The sequence below is a fragment of the Camelus ferus genome, chromosome 1 (assembly GCF_009834535.1).
Source record: "Camelus ferus isolate YT-003-E chromosome 1, BCGSAC_Cfer_1.0, whole genome shotgun sequence".
Lineage (NCBI taxonomy): Eukaryota > Metazoa > Chordata > Mammalia > Artiodactyla > Camelidae > Camelus > Camelus ferus.
The window spans coordinates 3,069,492-3,090,807 of NC_045696.1; the positions used below are offsets into that span (position 1 = coordinate 3,069,492).

Below are 21,316 nucleotides of genomic sequence, written 5' to 3' on the forward strand. Positions count from 1 at the left end.
GACGCCATTCTACATTGTGTGAGCCTCACACAGGTAATAAAGGCCACGCCACACCTGCATGAACCTGCCGGCCATGACCTGGGTTAACGAAGGTGCCTCTGTATCTGATTCGTGTGACATACACAATCCGCTTCACTAGCCACGTGTCACGATGTCACCGAAAGGACATGCAAGGCGGCAGGGTTCACCCTCGTTGCAGCCATGAGCCTATGGGGGAGTCTCACATTAGAAGGAATTTCATAATAACCCTCACTGGCAACTTGAATCATGAGGAATGATCTTTGCCAATAAATAAGTAACAATGAAACCGCTTTATTCAAACCAGGATTCCTAACCCCAGCTCCCGTGACATCTCGGGCCAGGCAGCCCTCCGCAGCAAGGTGCTGTCCTGTGTGCTGCAGGACACTCAGCAGCGCCCTGGTCTGCCCACTGACGCCAGCAACATCCCTGCTCCAGCTGAGACGGCCGAAAACGTCTCCAGGTAGCACTAATGTCTCCTAGGAGACAAAAGCTCCCCCAGCTGAGAGCCACATTTAAATACTGTTTTCTAGTAACCGAGAAAATCACACCTCAGCTTTTGGGTATCTTTATGTTACTGATTACTGGTGTCCAGTAACACTGCAGTCTCCAGAACACGGGTACTGGGCCCCAGGGTGGCCTGTGGCTGGCGGCTGGGCTGCGAACCCTGCCCCTAAGGCGCCCAGGCTCGAGCGCCGCCAGATCCAGGCTTCCCACTCCTGATCCTGAGTGCCCCGTTCCCTCCCTTGGACCAGCCCTGCGGGCAGCGCAGACGTGCAAAGACAAGGGGGCGCCATCCACTCCGCCAGCACAAGCCGCCTGTCTGGGCACCAACCGCTCAGAAGGGTCCTGCGCTGGGGAGGGGGCCTGGGTCTTGATGATGCCACAGTCTGGGTGGGTCTCAGGGGAGAGAAGCATTCACAGGGATTCTGGGGATTCTCAAAGCTCTAAGGACCTCTGTCTCTGAACAAAGGCCTCTTTGGGCAAAAGGCCTTAGTTCCTATGATGCTTTTGTTAAACCTGGCTGGACTGACATGAGACCAGGTTTCAATCAGCCTACTGCATGTCTGTTACCCACAGGACACTCGCCACCTTCCGAGGGCAGCTCAGGACAGACGCGGGGACGGGATAATCATCATGGTACAGATGCTGGGAGCACGGCACGTGCCAGGCACTGTTCTGAGCACTCGACAGGCACCACTCACTCAATCCTTTTGTCACAGTCCTGAATTAAGAACTACTACTTCCCCCATTCGGCAAAGGGGAAACTGAGGCCCAGAGAGGTAAGGTAACTTGCCCAAAGCCACACAAGCATGTGGAAAAGCTGGGATCAAGTCCCAGAGATGTGTCTCTGGACCCACCCGCCAGGCGGGACAGCCTCTGTGCACGCAGGTGAGGTGCTGTTTGGGCCGAGCTGGGCCTGCCAAGCACGTCTGCTATAAACTACTCTGATGTAGGTGGAATCAGTAAACAGACGCGGCCCCTGAAACCAGAGAGGGTGTGCTGTGCTGTGTGTACGGGGCAGGGAGCTGCCAGCACATGTTCCTAAGTGACCACATCCTGGCAGGGCTCACAGTGCGCCCTAACCCCGGGCCAGGCAGGCTGTCCAAGGACAGTGGGCCTGACCGGCAGGACACCCGGGACGTGTGGAACGCGCTGCCTGGCCGACACAGAGGGCACACACGGACCCCGTCTCTGAGGAGAGGCTGGGGGCTGGCCGCCTGTGGGCGAGCCCGCGCTCCCCGTCCTTTGGCGCCGAGGCGCGCGCTGCACGCGCTGGGCTGCCCGGCGAGGGCCCGGGGTCGCCAGCGGACCTACCTCAGGTACATGCCGACGGCGTATGCGCACAGGAAGGCGTAATCCAGGGCCCCGAGCAGCTGCTGATAGTTGTCCTGGTCTGCACGCGCGTCAAACAGCAGCAGCAGGAGGAGAGGGTTGTTTAGTTTTCATGAAATATCAGTTGATGTTTGGGAGGGGGCAATAAAACACAAAGCTTCTGTTGTCTGAGTCTGGGCAGTGAACTCAGACTGGAAAGAGGTGGTTCTGAACGCAGAAAATACGGCAAGGGGGAAAAGTCGCCTCCTTTCCAATAATAGTAAAATAATCGCTAAATAGGCGTTCCTGCGCTCAGGGCGGATCCAGGCTGGCAGCGAGCACGTGGTTGCTCGTCTGCTCCACGTGTTACCCTGGCTGCTCTGAGACCCCCAGCCACCCAACACCACGCGCTGAGATCCTCTCTTCTTCCCACCCACACGGCTTATGCCGGCCAGTCCTGGCTGCTGTCTTTGACAAATGCCAAGTGCGAGTGATCTTCAGCAGATCTCCTGCCAAGAGAGACTTTTCCAGGTACGACGGCCCCGCACACAGGCGCAGGACACACAGCGGCTGAGGGAGAAGGCCAGTTTGCTAGGAGAGGACAGACTAGTCTGTACCTCGAGGTGCAGCTGTATCCGTGAGCACCATCACGCTGCTGAGATCAGTGACGCTGGGAGAGCCTGGCTGGCCACGGCCACACCACCAGCTCTGGGCCTGGCCGTCTATGGAGGAGCCCTGCAGGGACGGCCTGCTTCAGCCAGAGGACGAACATGGGGAGGGAGACGGATGGGGAACTCACCAAATGGGGCCCAGCCGCAGTCAGTCCCATTGCCCGGGAGCCGGTGGGGTGCGGTGTCCCCTGCTTTCTGGCTCTGGCTGTGGAAATGGACTTCACCCTCATTCGGAGCAGTGCAGAACCTGTGCAGCTCACCCTGGGCATTCGTGGGGAGGACAGAAGCCAGAGAGAGAACAGGCACTCAGGTGAGGTCCAGCAGGGGTGCAGCGTGAGAATGACTGCCCCTATCTCCACAGCGTTCCAGGGGGAATAAGGCACCACAGGGCGATCTGTCTGCAGGACCCACAGAGAGCCCACGGTGAGGAAGGTTCCTCGGGTGCCCAGCAACCCCTCCTGACGCGTGCACAGCAAACACGTGAGGGGCCTCGCAAAGGCGATTGCTGAGTGCCGAGTGCCCGGCATCCCAGGACCACCTACCCAGGACTGAGGAACAGGCCATCCTGCTAGATTTACATAACTGAACGCGTGTTACAGGCCCATGCAACGATGAGGATGGGTCTCAAAACAAAATGTGCTTGACACAGAGGAGCACGAGTGGGAGGACTCCACCACGGAGTTCAGGAGCAGGGAGACAAATCCGTGAGACACTGGTGAGACTCATGGTCACCCGGGGGAGGTGATGATGGGGACGGGGCGCACTGAGCCCTCTGGGAGCTGGAAAGGGGCCAGACCTTAGCCCAGGGGACGACTTCCCAGGTGAGCAGCTAAACATCTGTCAGGCCAGACACTGAAGACCTGTGTACTTTGTGCAAATCATACCTCATACCTCAAAACCAAACACCCCATCCAGGGCAGAAGGCCACCAGCCCGCCAAGCCATGCCCAGCAGCAGCACCCGCCAAGCCATGGCCACCCCAGCAGCAGCAAGCAGGGCGGGGGACAGAAGTGCTTGTCTGAGCAGTCTGGCTGTGGGGGCTGGAGCCCTGCCCGGTCTCTGGTCCGCAGACGGGGCTGCCACCGTCACAGAACTGTTCCCTGAGCCGTGACGCTGAACACCGTGCTTCGGCCGGTGCGTGGGACGGGCAGCCCGCCAGCCACGGCTGCAGTGGGGCAGGGAGTACGCGCGCCTGAGGGGCACCCTCTCCAGCAGCAGCCAGAGGGTCTGGCAAAGACGGCGTGTGTGTGCCGGGTGCTCCTCGGAGAGGACTGGCACCCTCATGCCATAGCACGCCAGCCGGGCCCATCTCTTTACAAGTGACCTGCTCCTTGTCACACGAGACAGAACGCCACACGTCTGCCCTTCTGCCTGCTGGCACCCACGTCCTCCCCAGGTGCTCGCCCTCCTACTCCTCTGCTGCTGCGCACTTTCTGGGTTTCCCACGACAAGTGCTTGGATGAACCAATCCATCAAGTGTAAGTGAGGGAGAAAGGAGGAATCCTCAAGGTCAGGGAGGTGGCCCCGAGGGGAGCAGAGGTCCTGAAGAAGTGTCCTCTAGTGAGCTGGGGCCCAAGAGAGGCCGGGCCTGGAGGGCTGTGAGGAAGGCTGGCCCAGGAAGGAGCATCCACCCCAGGGTCAAGACACAGGGTGGCGGGCAGGGGGCCCAGTCCACCAGGAGGGTAGCAGCCAGGAGGCCTATCCCCACCTTCGCCTCGTGGGCATCCGACTCTTCAGGATAGAGTCACCAAAGAGGCTGATCTCCTTTAAAAGGCTGCCTTGCCGGGGCCAAGGTCAGCCGGGGCTGGATGCCCCCGGGTTCTACATGGACGCAGGCCCCTGAGACCTGGCCCGGCACACAGGGCTCAGCTGCTCTGTGGTCGGGTGGCTTCAAAGTCATCACTGGGCTGTTCTGCTATAATTCAAACATTGCCCTAAAAACCAGCCAAGGGTTCCGCTTTCCAAACTCAAAGTAACACTTTGCAAAATAGCTTTCCTCAGCAGAGCTCAGCTCCCCAGCGGTGGAGGCCGGGTGGCGTCACCTTGGGTGACTCGGAGCCCCTTCCCCGTTCCTGCCTGTGCTCGGCGGTCTCACCCAGGCTGCACGTGAGAACTGAAGGCTGCGACTGTGAACTTGAGGTGGGGACCTGGGCGGGGGGGCTACAGTCCTTCCTTCCTGCAGAAAGCTGGCATTTCCCCACCCACCTGATTATACAGTTTTCTCCTCTTAGCCTTCAGAGGTCAGGGGTTTCCACCCACCTCTCCCTGCTGCTTCTCATGGAAGCCGACTGGGCCAGGCCCGGAGCTTCACTGCAGCTGGCCGTTCATCTTTCACTAAGAAAGCCACAGGCAGCCCTTGCAGCCGAGAGGGACCCGCGGGCAGGGCCGATGCAGGGTTCCTAATGCATGCCGTGCACGGAAGCCGGGAACAGGACCGCTGTGGACGCTGCTCCGACTGGCATTTCCACCTCCTCTTTCACCATCCATAGCACACATGGGACTAGAAATGATCCCTTTTTATTTCATAAATAAGCAGAAGAGGTCTTCTGTTTCGGTCTGTCCTGTGATGAGACGTGCTGGTCAGGGACACACGCTCTGAGCTGGGTGCTAGGGCTGCCGTGCTGGCCTCCAACCCGGGCCAGGTCGTGCGAGCCCCGGACTGACTGCTGTGAGGCCGGCACCGCCCGGCTGAGCCACGTGTGTGTGGAGCGCTGTCCCGGGTCCTCGGCCCCCGCGGGGCTCCGCAGCCGTGAGCGTGGGGCCCCACAGCCATGCCTCGGCCCCCGCAGCGAGCCCCCTTCTCCCCCAGCCCTCCTCTCTCTACTGGAAATGCCGTCTCCACCCCGCCTGCCCTACTGACAGGCCGCAGCAAGAGCACCGAAAGGGTGGACGTGACACAGGCATGAAGAGCTCTGAGGCTGTTCAGCCGTGTCAGTTTTTAATAATACTGCTACATTTTAATATTTCAATGAGTTTTATTCCCTAAACCTGGTGTTTGCAGGAAAATTAAGGATTAACTAAACTGAGATAAACTTAGTTCATCAGAAAAAGACTCACCAGGTGAACTAATTCTCTCCATGCTACAAAGTCATTTGGGGGGAGCTAGTCCTCTGCTTTCATAAAAGCCGTCTCCTTTGCAAAGGTTTTACACATACGTCTTTCAACGGGTAATATAGAAAAGTAATCAAGTCACACTAGGCAGTTACTGAAAGTTGGTCAGTCAAAAGACTACATGGCAGCTGAGGGACACAGGTATGAAATGCCAGAGGAGGACAAGCAGGATGGAGCCTCGGGGCCCAGGCTGCTCATCACCATCTAAGAACGTCTGTGAACACTGGGGTGCGTGGATATTTTTGAATTAGAGTTCCCTCTGGATACATGCCCAGGAGTGGGATTGCTGGATCATGTGGTGAGTCTATTTTTAGTTTTTTGAAGAATCTCCATACTGTTTTTCATAATGTTTGCACCAAACTACATTCCTACGCTATTTACAACAGCCAAGACATGGAACAACCTAAATGCCCATCGCCAAATGACTGGATAAGAAGTTGTGGTATATTTATACAATGAAATACTACTCAGTCATAAAAAAGAATCAAATAATGCCATTTGCAACAACATGCATGGACCTGGAGATTGTCATTCTAAGTGAAGTAAGCTAGAAAGAGAAAGAAAAATACCATATGATATCACTTCTATGTGGAATCAAAAAAAAAAAAAGACATATGACCTTATTTACAGAACGGAAACAGACTCACAGACATAGAAAACAAACTTATGGTTACCAGGAGGAAAGGGGGTGGGAAGGGATAAATTGGGAATTGGAGATTTGCAGATACTAACTAATAGATATAAAACAGATAAACAGCACATTCATACTGTACAGCACAGGGAACTACATTCAGTATCTTATAGTAACTTATGGTAAAAAAGAATGTGAAAACGAATATATGTGTATTCATGCATGACTGAAGCATTATGCTGTGCACCAGAAATTGACACAACATTGTGAACTGACCATACTTCAATAAAATACATACATGCAATAAAAAAGAATACTTGATATAAAAATTGTCTGTGTAACACACAACGAAACAGCAACAACAAAACAGACTGTGAAACGCCAGAGCGACGGGAAGTTGAGGGCAGGATGAGAGAAGGCAGGTGTCAGCGTGACGGAGGATCACAGAAAACAGCCCCGACGGACAAGCGAGGTGCTTGCAGGGGAGGGTGGCCCGCAGTGGGCGACGGGCGCCCCCTCCCACCCAGCCGCGGCCCAGCTCCGCGCAGCAGGGGGCGGCACCTCGGGGACTGGCTGGCCATGCAGCAGAAGTGCTCTCTGGAAGTTCCACTCTTGCACAGGCCCCCGCAGCCATTCAGGGACAGGTATTTCTTATGTAAATGTACATTTAAGGAAGACTCCACTCTCCAAACTCTGAACTTGAGCAACTTTGCACTGAGAAACGCTTTCACTCATTCATTCCAGAAATATGGGCTGGACAGCTCCTGGGCTCTCTGGCCAAGGGTACAGAGAGGGTGCTCAGTGTCTGTAACTGGGGAGTCGGGAAGGGTCCAGAAGACACGGAGAGGTGATGATGAGGGGTGGGCGGCCAGAGCGGGGGTTTGGGGCCACATCAGCTCCCCCGGAGGAGATGAGGTCTGTCAACTCCACCTTTAGACGACACGTCCAGCTTGGGGTGTGCACACACACACGTGCATGTGTGTGGACACGAGTGTGTACGTGGTCCACACGGAGTGCATATGGTCAGTAAACTGCCTGTGGCTCATCAGGTTGTGTGGACTCATTCACTTTAACTAGCCCTTTAACAAAGCTCTGGGCTAAAAGAACTCTGCAGAGCACCATCCAAAAGGAGCCCCAGAAGAGAAATGGAAGTTGGGCGCCCGCTATGGTCTGAGTGTCGGTGCTCCACCAATTCGTATGTTGAAACCTAACCCCTAAGGTGATGGTGTTAGGAGCTGGGGTCTTTACGAGGTGATGAGGTCAGGAGGGTGGATCTCCCGTGAATGGGATTTTAAAGGGACCCCAGAGGACCCCCTCGACCTCCCACTATCTGAAGACACAAGGACACAGCCATCTGCAAGCTGGAAGAGGGCCCTTACGAGAAACCAGCAGTGCGGCACCCTGATCGGGGCGTCCAGCCTTCAGAACTGTGAGGGGTTGATTCCTCTGTTTATAGCCACCCAGTCTATGGCACTTCGTTACAGCAGCTCGAGTGGACGGCGACAGTGCTCGGAGCAGGAAGGCCAGGCAAGCTGTGCCTGTTTACAACAGCACCCGGAGGTGGTCAGCTCGTCTGAGTGAGTCACAGCGCCACGCACAAGGGGACCAAGCACACACACGCATGTGTGAGCACACACCCACTCACAAAGGTGCAGGAAACTCAAGGGAAGCTTTCTGGTCACTATCCGTTTTTCACAAATGGAACCCTTCTACATGGACTGATGCACACCGTAGCTCTTCTGACTCAAAACACCTCCTGGGACGCGTTCTGAGGCCACTGCTTTGGCTCTGACCCATTCCTTGAAGCAGTTACACCGCGGGAATATGGCTGTGCCACACGGTCCATGCAAACTTTCACCTGCTGGTTAAGTTCACATAGTAGCCAGGCTTTTTTTCTCCTTTTTTAAAAAAATTGTGAACGATGCTGCAATAAAGGTGCCTATGCAGATACCCCGAAGTGCTGGCGCCTTTATTTTTATGGGCAAAGTTCCCAGATGCAGGAATGAAGGACAAGCATTTTTAATTTCAATTAGGTGTTACCCAGAACGCTTTCCAAAAGGCTGTAACACTACATTTCCATCACCAATGCCGGAACGTCTTCTGCCTCCGTCAGTGCCAGCAACAGGGGCTGTTACTCTCTTTATGTTTTGCCAGATTGTGGGTGTAAAGTGATGTATTGCTACTTTAATTTGCACATGCAAGCTCGCATGCAGTCCTCACAGTTCTTGGAAATCCAGACCCCTTGTCTGTGAGCTGCCTCTTCCTCCCCTCTGTCCATCACTCCTTTGGGTTTTCCCAACCTCATGCCCCTAAGACGGACATAATTCTGTTTTTGCGTTTTCACTTTTTATTTTTCACATTTGAATCTTTAACCCATCCATTTTTATAAGATAGGGATTCAACTCTATTTCTTCCAGGTGAATAACCAGTTGCGTCAACACCATTTATGAAATGACCTGTGCTTTTCCATCACCTGTCGACCACGCCACCGTATGTTTCTGCAGTATTTTCTGTACTATTCTGCTGACCTCCTCTGTGTCTAGTCTCACGCAACACCATAATAATTTGATTATAGTGACTTTAAAAAGGTTGCCTTTTCCGCACTTTCCTTGGTAATTAACTCTTGGGCGTCCTTTCATATAAACTCTAAGATTATTTTATTCAATTAAAAAAGACATTGCTGAGATTTTCACTGGAGTTGCATCCTGTTGAAATACTAACACGGGGAACAGTGGAACTTTCCAGATAGCAAGTTTCCCATGCAAAGCCCTGGTATGCACTTCCAGGCTTCTAGGCCTCGTCTTCTGTCTGCCACCGAGGATCTTACAGCTTTCTTATGGAGTCCTCTGTGTGCAGAGAGGGCTGGGCACTCATATTCAGACCAGTCAGGTCACCACTCCCCTCAGGGAATAGGGCTCCCTGCAGCTCAGGCCCTCCCTGAGAACCCCTGCTTTCAGGACTTTGTTCTGGCCCAGCTGGGGCTGGGGGACACCCCCAGAGTGTCCCCTGGTCACGGGCAGGCCACACCTGTCTGCCAGCCTCCAGCTGGGAGCCGGGGCCAGAGCTGGAGCAGCTCGTGGAAAAGAGGAAAGCGCATTTGCTACACCACCTCCTCCCAGCCCTGTTTCCATCATCATCACCTATTTTTCCTTTTTGCTCTACTAAAATCAGAAAAACATGGAAGGCATCAGTGGAGACTGCAGGTAAGTCCAACAGAGAAGCCTGACGCTGTCACGACACGTCACGTCACTATGAACGACACTGAAGAATGTGACTCATTCTGTAATTCACAACCCCTGGTGGTCAATTCCAAGTAAGCAAATATATTTTAACTTTGTTTTGCTTATAACGTGCTAATTTAGGCTAGAGAGAATTCAAACTGTTCCCTGAGTCACAGAACCATTACTACCTCTAGTTTATAAATAAGATGAGCTAAACAAAGGCAGAAAACCCTGTCAGGCATTGCACAGCTTAAGTGTTCGTGTGCAGTGTGATGTCCTCCCTCAAAAGGCAAAGATGACCACGGACCCTGCACGAGGCTGCTCCACATCCAGGCACAGTTAAGGTGCAAAGCCAGACCACATGCGTGTCGAAGGGGACCTGGGTGTGACGCTGTGAATGCGCTCAGGTGTTTAAACGCCCCGGGGACCTTGTGGCAGAGAGGTCCCGAGAACCCTGGAGTCAGCCCGCCCACGTGGAATTCACCCGAAGGGGTCCCTGAGTCTCAGTGTCCTCACCGGAACACTCAGACCCACGGTGGCAATTATCTCAAATGAGGAATGCGTGCATCCTGCCAGGCTGCAGGGCTCCATGAGCAGCAGACACTGTGACTGACGAAAACTTGACAGAGAGCTGGCCACGAGGCCCCGCGTCAGTAAGCCCCAAGCCCCCGGCAGGGGAGCCTGGAGCCTGGACGGTGCTCCACCCCTTTTGGGCAGAATGGAGCCCCGGGGACCCCCACATCTGGAAGGAACCCACATGCCCCGCGCTGCTGCTGAGACCCTCAGCCCGCCTGGGTCCCAGCACAGACCTCGGCTGGTCCAGAGGCGCTGGGAGGTGACTGCCCCGCCCTCCACCTAGCGCTCCGGGCACTGGCCCCAGGACCCCAGTGCAGCCTTTCAGGGAAGCTCAGGAGGGCTCCCCGGCCGCTCGTGCTCCCTCAGTCCACGGCACCCACTAGGCCCCTTCAGCGGGCTTCGCCCTTTCTGAGCCGTGTGTTTACTTCCCCCAGGACGACGGGAAACAGGCGTATGTGAAGTCACCGTGGCTGGCTGGTCCTCGGCACTGACTTTGGAGCCACTGGTTGAGTGGAGTAAGGCCCTCCAGCTCCTGTTCCATCCTTTTCTCTTTTGAAAACAACATTTTAAAAGGTCTTCAAACCTCTCCATAGTTATTAAAACTCGGTATGTCAAAAAAAAAGCAAGAATTTTGGAAGTGACTTAAAGTGCAGGGGAAATCCCTGCTTCCTAGGGGCTAGGGAGGAGCTCCAGGACCCTGTGCCCCACATACTCCGGGAGTAACTGGAGAGAGGGGCACAAGGAGTGGCCAGGGCAGCGGCTCTCAGCCCCCGGGAGCAGCGGGGGGCACGACCACAAAAGCCAACAGAACTGCAGCCCCGGACCGTGTCCCTGCCGATGTTCAGAAGTTGAGGGCGCGATCGAGCCATCAGGGAACTATCTCTGGCACCGGTCAACTTCTGTGTCCCTCCTATAGCAAGAGTCAAAAGCCATGCCAGCCCGGTGACAGTCCGCAGGCAGACTGATGCGGCTCCGGGGAGGGCAAGGAAACGCTCCTGCTTTTCCCAGCGTTATAACTGGCTCTTACGTAGGATTGTCTACTTTAATCTTCTTTTCTCAAAGTCTAGTTAAATGCCTGCTTAACAACTTCCTGCCCACCCATCACTCAAACAGAAAAGCAGTGCTCCAAGAATAACGGAGAACCACCACGATGCCAGACTTGCGATCAAATCCAAATGATCACAGGGGCAATTTGGGGAACAATTTTAGATTGGATCTATTTGGAGGGAAAATTCACGCAAGACAGAATAAATATTTAATTAAGCTTCAAAATTCTGGAACCATCAACTAATAAAACTGAAAATATACTACCTCTGAAATTACAAGTCCTAAAAACATTTTAAAGATTTTAATTTCAGAAAAGAGAAACTAAAAACCAAAGCAGCAAAATAACTTGCTTCTCAGCAACCCATTTTCTCCACTCATCTTCTTACTCTGCCCCCACCCTCCCCTCGCCCCAGACTGGCTCTGAAGGTCACCAGCTCCTCACAGCATTCCAGGCAGGAAACGGAATCGAGGGCCGACAAGGGCTTCTTACCTTGACTATACTGATGGGCTTTCGAGATAAGTGAAAACTTGCATACAGCAAAAACGTCAGAATAAAAATGAAGGCTCTGTACCTGAAACACAAAACAGTGGCAGGGGATGGCATAAAATAACATAAGATGCGCTAAGAATACATTGCACTGCATTCTTAAATTTCCTTATGCTGTATGTTATTTATTCAATTCTGTATCAGGTACCCATCTTATTTATAATACTATTACAATATTATATTTTAAAAATGTGCCACTTTTACTTTGTCCAAACTCAAACTATTTAAATATTCATAGAAAAAAATCTAATCAGAGAGAAATCTGGGACACAGATGTACACGTGTTTACAAAGCAGACAAAAAGGAACGATTATTTGGTTTGTAACAAAAGTAACTGCAGGTGACTCAGATGCCTCTATCCCGGGCATTTAAGATCATATTTATTTTTTACCTTTTAGCTTCTGTGCAACTTTCTAGAAGGACACAAGCCAGGCAGAAGTATAAACATTTCACTGACCTCAGTGAGAACAACTCAGTGATGCTGACAAGCCATGAATAAGGCCACTGACATAAAAAGTCCTGCCCGAAGCCCTGCTGCCCTTCTCGGCGTGCGCGGAAAGCAGCTCAGACAGAAGTGCTGAGATGTATGGGAGACTCCAGAAAAGAGGCCACTTTAGTAAGAAGATAAAAGTTTGTTCCAGTCTAAACGTGTGAATCACTCCATAGAAAAACAATCCTTAGGGGAAGAAAACAGATCAGGAGGAAAAAGGATTTGGCCAGAGATCACGACAAGGGGCTCCCACCAGGAAGGCAGGCCCTCTGTGTCCTGGGGCCCAGCCTCCAACCCTGAGGAACCCAGCCTGCTCTGGCCCAGAAAGGCCAGTGACTCTTGAACTGCACACTGGCTGAAATGGATAATTACCCACAGCGGGGGCAGCGCCGGGGGACTGGACGGAGGCAGCGCCCTCGCTGTGCGAGGAGCCAGGTCCCCGGATCAGCTCATTCTAAGGCCCTGACGAGGAGGGACCCTTCCTCCTTTCTGCCCACATTTTCAATGTTGTGATTCACTTCTCAAGGGCAGCTTTCTGTAACTAACAGATTCCTACGGGTCTCTGCCTCTCTGGCCACCAGAAAAGGTAGGAGTTAAATATTTCCAGATTTAAAAAAAAAAGGTCATATTTCAGGTGGGAAAAAAGGGTTGGGACTCAAACCTACCATCGCGGCAGCAGCCGCGCGGAGTGAAAGGAAACCCCTCATAGGTTGCCTGGCTCTCGGTGAGCGCCTGCTAAGTGAATAAGGAAACGCACCCCCGTGCTCTCTTCTTCATCGGGGAAATTTACTGATGGCTTTTCTAGGATTCTTTGTGATTCAGCCCGAGCCCGTGAACAGTTAGGAAACAAAGTGCAACTATTAAAAAATGTGTCTCCTCCCTCTCAGAGAGCAGAGTCCATGCAGGCACAGCGGGTCTGTCACTGGAGCCCAGGCCTTCATCCTCATGCTCTGAAAACCCTTCATTTGGACGGGCGGGGCTCCGGCCCTGGGCTTGAAGCTCCCTGTTACTCCACCCGTCACTCCTGTGTGCCACCTTAGGAAGACCCTGGGCCACTGAGCTTTCAACGCCCAGATTCCCAGCCCACAGCCAGACTCAGGGTCACCTCCCCACTCCTCGCTAGGGCTCGTGGAGGACCCACCTGGGTGCAGAGTTCCCATCTCCCATCCCCACAGGAAGAATGGAACAGCTCTCTGACTGGTCACCTCCAGCCCCTCCCAGATCAGTCCAAGGGAAGAACCTAGCGCCCGCAAGGACGCGGGGTGCTGCCAATCCACAGGTGTGTTATCGACCAGGAGAACCTGAATTCCATGACCACCCGGCTCGGCAGGGTTTTGAGAGGGTGTCTCTACTTAAACAGGCCTGGAGCGGAGCGGAGCGGGGCGGGGGCGGGGGCGGGGGCGGGGGCGGGGGGTGGCACGCAGGGGTCAAGCGTGGGCTTAGCATGCACGAGGTCCCGGGTTCAGTCCCCAGGACCTCCCTTAAAACTGTAAATGAATGAATGAATGAATAAATAATAAATAAACCTAAAAAATAAATAAGTAAATGGCCCTTGGGTTCATGGCCTCCACTCTACCCAGACATAAGCAGAATATTCCATTGATAAACATTCTAGTTCTATTAAGTATTTTTAATGTACTTATTAAATAGGATAAATAAACCCAGAAACGAAGAGCTCCTCTGCGTGCCTAGGTGAGTCTGAAGAGCCCTGCGACCCTAGCACACCTGCATCCCGAGGCCGTCAGGGCCGTCAGGGTCACCGGGGCCGAGCAGCCGCCCCTGGGTCTCTGCCCCCTTCTCCGCCGGCTGGGCCTGCACGCGGTGCTCACCTGCACAGAGCCCACGGGGTGGAAGCGGAAGCAGTCCCCACACCTGCTCCTGGCAGGGGGAGGCCGAGCTGAAGCACACACCATGGATGCCCCAGGACACTGAGGGCCACAGAGCGGAACACCTGCCTCTGGACATATTCTGGTCAGTTTTGTGTGGAAGTGAAACACCTTGATGAAGAAGAGTACCCAGCTGCCTGTCAGCAGGGTTCCCTGAGGGAGGCTGTTCTGCAGAATCAGGGCAAAGGGTCAACCCACACTGCAGCCTGGAATCTTCCTAGAGATAGGACCCGTGGGTGCGAAAGCGGAAGCCAGTGTCAGGCCAGCTCTGCGTCCTCTATTTCCATATCCATCCTTCCTCCCTCACTCTCCCCGTCTTATTACGTAGGACTTGGGGAGAGGGGAGGAGCCAGCCGCTAGAGGTTGAATTTCCCCTTCCAGAAGGTCTACACACCGGTCACTTTAAACCACAGAGCCACGCTGTCGGGCTGGCGCCCTCCTGGTGGCCGTGTTGACACGTCTGCACCCGCGCAGACGTCTCACTTGTGTGGGATTATCCTGGTTCATGAAGAGGAAAGTCCCAAACACCCTCCTGAGGCCTTTCCGGCTTTGTAATTCTGTTCTCATCTGCTTTCTTCCTTTATCATTTATGAAGCAAGGATTTTGGGTATTTGTTTCCTTTTATCCGTCTTGTACTGGGGTGAATACCGTTTCCCAAAATTAACGTCCGCCATAAACTTTAGAATGTGATTGTATTTGGAAACAGGGTCTTGCAGATGTAATTAGTTAGTCTGAGGTCATACTTAACTCATGTGTGACCTCAGATCCACCGGGATCCTGAATCCAGTTAGAGGCCCTTATCGCACGCCACGGGGAGACACGGAGGCAGATAGGGAGGAAGGCCATGTGATGGTGGGGCAGAGCAAAGCGAGGAAGGCTGAGCACCGCCAGCAGCCGCCAGACACGGGGTGAGGCAAGAGGCGCTCTTCCCTCAGGCCTTCTGTGGGAGCAGGCCCTGCTGACCCCTGACCTCACACTTCCGCCTTCCAGAACCACTGAGAAAACAAATTCCTGCTGTTTTAAGCCACCAGTTTGTGGACTTTGCTATAGTAGTCCTAGGAAACTCATGAAATCCAGTATTTTACTTTTTGTCTTGTGTTACATTAAACTTGTGAATATTAAGCAAGTAAAATTAAAAATGAATTATTTAATCTTTTCCTTCATCAGTTTCCACTCACCTTCTGCAGTTATGCCTAACAATAGGTAGCATTCTCTGTATCTACAAATACTACAAGAATAGTATTTGGGTTAATCCCATGTTTCTAGCAAAAAAAGTCTGTCTCAGCAATGCCCCTTCACAGCCTCCACAGAAATGTTCCTGAATGACACACGCATCCCCAGACAGACAGCAGCCCGCTCCCGGCTAGGAGACTCAAGGGACAATATCCGCTTCCTTATCTGAGTATTATTTCTCTCAGTCACATGGAAATAAGAAGTAAAAAAATGCTTTAGAGGACAGTTACTGAACAGCATAACTTGGCACAGAAGTTAGTAAAAAAAAAAAATCCTTAATTTAGGAACAATGAAACCACACACCCTGTGACACGAGCCCCTTCAGAGCACCCCAAAGGAGGGCCGTGGCGTCAGTGAGTTAGCACTGACCGCTTGGTTCAGGGGCTCTCTGCCACATCTCCCCTCAGTGAAGCCACCATTCTTCCCTCTAGCAGTTAACAAGGAATTTGTGGGAACATACTTGGAGAACAGACATCCTATTCCTCCAACGTTCTCCCAATGGTGTGTGTCCGCTAATGACCCTTGCCTAAACCAAGCATGCCTGATGGTCACAGATGGCGGTGTCCCAAGCTGGACACTCCTGCTCCACTTAGGGGCTAGAATTCTACCTTGGGAAAGAGCTTCCTTCCTCCCATTTGTGCATTAATTTAGGTATAGCAGCAGGGACTCACTAGATTCTTGTTTTATTCAATGGGCTATAATCCATTACTCGGATCATTTATTTAAAGTTTCATCCTCGATTTGGCCAGTGGGGGACCATTCATTTTTAAGTACTTCCTTATTTTCTGGCACAAGATATTCCAGGCTCATCTCACTTTCCCTATGAGCCCCAAGGAAACAGCCCCAGTGCTGACATCATCCTAGTATCCAAGGATGCCTGCCTGGATCCTTCAGTGGGAAAGGGTACATAGAAACCAAGATCCAACACCAAGTGTGCTCAGTGCTGCTGGGGTGTTGCTGCTCCCAGGGCCTCTCAGCAGGGCAGAAAGAAGGCATATTACACACACACACACACACACACATCCCAAATACATACACAACACACCCTCCAATATACACACATGCTCACCACATACACACCCACACACCCACAGCCACATGTATTTCTCCCTCTACTCTCTCTCCAGGTCTTCTTGATACCTTTCACTCCAGTCCAACACCACATGATTCATCCCGTCCCTCCCCCATCAATTTCTGTAACCTCGTCACCATCAGTGAGAAGCTGTCACCTTTCTGTCATATTTCTGACAAAATGCATAATTTGAATCTAACCATTGAGGAAATACCAGACACACCCAAAACAAGGGACAGTCTATAAAATAAATGGCTTTATCCTTCAAAAGCGGCAAGCTCCTGGAAGGCAAAGAAAGGCTGAGAAACAGTTCCAGTTGAAAGGAGACTAAACCCACAGAACAACTAAATGCAGCGTGAGACGCTGGACTAGCTCCTGCGCCAGGAATAAACTCTACAAAAGACATTATTGAGCATTTGACATAACGTTGAATATGGACTATTGATTAGATAATAGCATTATATCAGCACTAAATGTCCTGATTTTGCCCTTTGTGAGCAGTTATAGGAGAGTGTCTCGTTCACAGGAAACTCACACTGAAGTGTTTAGAAATAAAACAGCATAATGTCTGTAACCTGCTCTCAGATGGTTCAGGAAAAAATTGTGTGTGTGTGTGTGTGTGTTGGTCTGCCAGCTGAGCCCAGGCCCAGGGCTGGACGGGACGCATTTCCTCTGCTCTAGGCTCACGCTACTCAAGACTCGGAGTCCCAGGAGAGAGGCCAGCAGCCCACCGTGGGTCCTCTCCCACTCCTGCTGGACCTGGGCTGTGGAGGCAGGCCACGGGAAAGGAGCCTGGAGGGCCTCCATCGCTGCTGTGATGGTTGGAAAATCCGGAGACCCCACCCACGGACCACAACTGTGCACAAAGGTGGGGAGTCAGTTCCCCGAAGGGGACCAAAGTGCTGTGAGGAGGGGGCAATGCGCGCTGGGCAGAAAAACATGTAAAGTGTTCTACGCAGGAATGTTAAAGGCAATTCTCTTCTAAGGAAGCTGAGATCAAGAAAGGTTAAGTCACTTTTAAAAGTCAGAGAGCAAGTCTGAGGTGCAGCTGGAACAGAAATGAAGATGAAGACTATGTCCTTGCTACCCAGAGTGTGGTCTGCGTCACCCAGGAAACGCAGCACCCAGGCTCCACCCAGACCCACTGAGCCAGGATCCCCACTCCCACGAGTTTCAGGTGGTTCACATGCGCACTAAAATTTGAGAAGCACTGCTCTATCTCTGTAGGTCTCAACCTTAAAAAGAAAAGGGGGGAAAGAATTTGTGATTATAGGAGCTCTTTGTAACATTCTTATAATTTTCTTCCTGTGAGTTTGAAAACTGTATCTAAATGAAGTTACAAGACAAGGTAAAGATAAACACTCATAAATAACAGGTGAGTGTTTAACCACGTGCGGCTTGATTAGCAGTAGACAGGAGACGAGCCAACACGCGAACTGCTCTGAAAGAACCAGGCACCTGAAGTCACAGTCGGGAGCCTTGGGGTGAGCCCCCAAGCAGCCTCAGCCCAAGAGGCTGCAGAGCGTGCTGGCCAGATGGAGACCGGGGGTCCGGGACACGCCGCTGCGGCATGGAAGGTATTTTGAGCAGAAAAACGCTTGAGTTCCTGAGATCTCTCATCTGCCTAAAAACAGAGCCTCCTGAAAGAACTCAGCTGTCAGTAGGTCCCCTCTGGGAGCACCCAGGGGGGGCTGAGGCTACAGGGATGAGAAGTGTTCACACCACAGTCGTGACCCCCTCCTGGCTCCCATCTATTCTAAGGGCGCGTTTACTTTTCCCAAAAGTCATTTGTTATCCCAAAGGTGCCTTTCTCCTCCTCTCCGCCTCCTCATCCCCGTTTATAAGATGGTACAGAAGCCCTATATTCTAAGGTCCCTTGGAGTCACAATTTTCTATAAACGCCCACACACACATGCTTAATTCTGTCTTTTTTCTTGTGAATCTGTCTTTTGTCAGTTTAATTCACATACCCCCAATCATTCAAGCTAAAGGGTGGAGGAAAAATTTTTCCTTGCAGCAGAGATGAGCAGGAGAGGAAAACCACTGAGACTGTGGGTCAGAGACCAGATGGCCTGAGACCCCGCTCCCACCACCTGCTTCCTCTGCGGAAAGGTGAGTCACGAATCCCCCGTGAGACGGACTCTCCGAGCACGACAGGAGAGGCACTCGCTGAACAGAGCGCACAGTTCCGGCCTGCGTCCACCTGGTCCAGGTTTCATTTTCTCTCTGAAGGTTCTGGCCCCGCGAGGCCAGTCACTGAGCTCAGAGGGAACACGCTTCACCCACAGCCACGCCATAACCCTGCCGGTCGCCAGCGCTCATTTATCTGTGGCGACCAGGATTATTTTCTGTAGACCAGAAACCACTGAAAACCTCAAATGAGCCCAAAGGCTGTCTGTCACTTCGAGAACCAAAGACGGACAGCTCCACGCTGCTCGCGCTCAGCCTCACCGCCGATCCGCACGTCGGCAGTGGCGGGCGGCCGGCCACCCACCTGCATTCTATAACCGAGCTGGGCGGGCCGAGGGGCGCTGGCGGCCCGGGGGCCCTCACCCACGCGGGGCACCGGGCCAAAGCACTCACCACTGATCCCTGGAGAACGAGATGATGAAGCGGATGCCAGGGGGAAGTCGGGCCATTGATGTCCCGCTGACCACGGAGCGCTGGTCGCAAAACAAGGTGCTTCATTAACAGGTTACTACCCCAGCTCCAAGGGGCTCTCTCGTGCCACGGCAGTTAGCTCAGGCTGGAACGCGTGTACAGACGTCTTCCTTCCAGCAGAGGCTCGGCTCCCTACACGGAGGAGGAGGTGTGGAAAAGTCAGGTGTTCTGACAATGGCACCGTCGGAGCCCCTGGCAGAAGTCCCCCGCCCCCGCCCCCCGCGTTGTTGCCAGCCTGGAGCGAGGCTGGGCTGCCAGCGCCACGGGGAGAGCCCACCGGGGGAGCCCCTCGGGGGAGAGCGTCTGCCCTCTGGGCAGCTTGTTCAAAGATCACTGAGATGAATTTCACATGATGTTCTGATGATATATAAAAAAGAACCGTGGAATTCAGCTCCATCTGAAGGTCTCTAGAGATCAACCCATTCACTCTTAACCACAACACTCTGCAGAACTACACTGACGTTCACATGAAGCCTCGTGTGCCCAGTGGTTACATCGTGCACTCAGTCTCCAGAATGCCAGGGAACCGGCCATGCTTGATTCCACCTGCTGTGGACCAGGCCACCTTTGAGTCACAATAACAGAGAGGAACGCAGGCCTGGACAAGATGACAGGTCATCAAACCGATCATCTGACTGTGGCTTTGCAACTGAGTCTAAATGCATGTAGTGCTGTGGGAATGAACTTCACCTCGTACTTGCCTCCTCATTTCTCACTCCTGTGGTCACCTCACTGGAAAACGGCCCCATTCTGAAGCTTGGGCTGAAGGCAGAGCAAGACAAGAGGAAACGGGCAGAGAGGTGTGAGAGCTGAAAAGGGCCCCAGCACACCAGGCAGGCCCGGTCTCCTGCCCCAAAACCAACTTCATGACTTGGGTGAGTTTTCAGTTTTTCTCCCATGCTCAGCAACGAGGAATCTTTTGGACCAACACATTAAATGACCGCACCAGTGCAGGCAGGAACGCGGACTGTTCTATGTTAACACGCACTGAGAATCCGCAGGTTATATAATGTTTTTAAAGAAAGCTACTTTTGACTAAACATTAACCCCGACTTAAAGCTGAAATGTACTCAGTGACACTAAACAACTTCCTTGGGGTTAACAGACAAGTAATAGCAAATAGCTCCAAATATTCCTAAGTGCCTGCATCTTCCCGATTAAAATGGGCTCTCCATGTTCACTGCTGCCCTCCCTCCTGAGTGAGCTTTCAAATGCACCTTTCGAAGCTTTCATAATTACCCCCCCCATCTCTTCTCAGGGAAGCAGGGAGGCCCCCTCTGCTCCCGCCAGCCAGCCAGCCCACCCAGCCTCCACCCCCACCGAGGCCTTAACTATGACACGGCTTCTACTCTTCATTCCACCTGGAGTGCCACCTGCCCCTGCAGCTGACCCCAGGCTGGGTAACCCCAGGCATGTCCCCTGAACTTTCTGCTCCTTCACCTGCCCAAGCTAAAAATGAGGGATGATGGCACCGTCACTTCAGGGTTGTTATAAAGATGAAAGGCACAATCCACAGAAAGCCCTTGGCACAGAGCCTGGTGTGCAGCACATGCTCAGTGAACAGCAGCTGGTCTTGTCCTCAGGAAGAATTCAGGAGCAGAAGGCGCGGGACTGCAGGTGACTGCCTCGGTCCCATTCCCTGGTTCAGAGCCCAGCACACAGCAAGTGCTCAAGACGTGTGCTGAACAGAGTTCCACAAATGCTTCAAAACTGGTTTTGCTCAAATCTCTAGATTAAAAAAAATTCTACTAATATTCTGCTCAAAATGAGTGGGCTCCAGTTTGGGCCTAAATACACTTTGAGAAATAATTTTGCGATGATGACTGGAAAGGATTTGGTCTAAATTTTACACTGCCTGAAAATGGATGGTCAGAGTCAAATTTCTTCCTCTGTCCAAACACTGCTTCTCTAGGTACTGCTTGTCTGGAAGTATTCTATTGCCATGTACTAAATCAACTCATCAATAAACCTCAATTCAATTCTGGTAAAATCTGTAACTTAAGAAAAATCCAGAAGAAACTGGAAAACCAGCAGGAAAAAAAAATCTTAATTTCCTTTTAAAACAATGGGAGTTCTTTCCCCTGTAAAATGGATGAACTCAAGTACTATAAATTCTCACCATGAGTGCAATTAAAATGTGTAAACATAATGGTTTTCCATGTGGGACATTGAGAGCTCAGTTTAATGAGGCCCCTCCCTCCAAAGCCTGGATGGTACCCATGGAGAATCATTCCAGCGAGAGCTGGGCAGGACCTCTGAGGTCATCAGTGGTGACTCCATGCTCTCCTGCAAGCTCCACAGGAACCTGGAGGCAGAGGCGGGACACACGCCTCAGACC

General features: G+C 52.5%; 1 protein-coding gene across 11 annotated transcripts in view; it reads right to left on the minus strand.

Moving 5' to 3' along the window:
* SLC37A1 (solute carrier family 37 member 1) overlaps positions 1 to 21,316 on the minus strand; it is a 79,247-nt gene that overhangs the window by 36,856 nt on the left and 21,075 nt on the right. For all 11 annotated transcript variants that reach the window (XR_004312324.1, XM_032458625.1, XM_032458826.1 and 8 more), the window contains 4 exons: positions 18,901 to 19,110; positions 11,580 to 11,661; positions 2,633 to 2,765; positions 1,837 to 1,915 (listed from right to left, as the gene is read on the minus strand). Coding sequence is in view for 10 of the 11 variants with exons in the window: in XM_032458625.1 (XP_032314516.1) it covers positions 1,837 to 1,915; positions 2,633 to 2,765; positions 11,580 to 11,661; positions 18,901 to 18,956 (350 nt within the window). In the remaining variant the exon portion in view is untranslated. The remainder of the gene's footprint in view (positions 1 to 1,836; positions 1,916 to 2,632; positions 2,766 to 11,579; positions 11,662 to 18,900; positions 19,111 to 21,316) is intronic.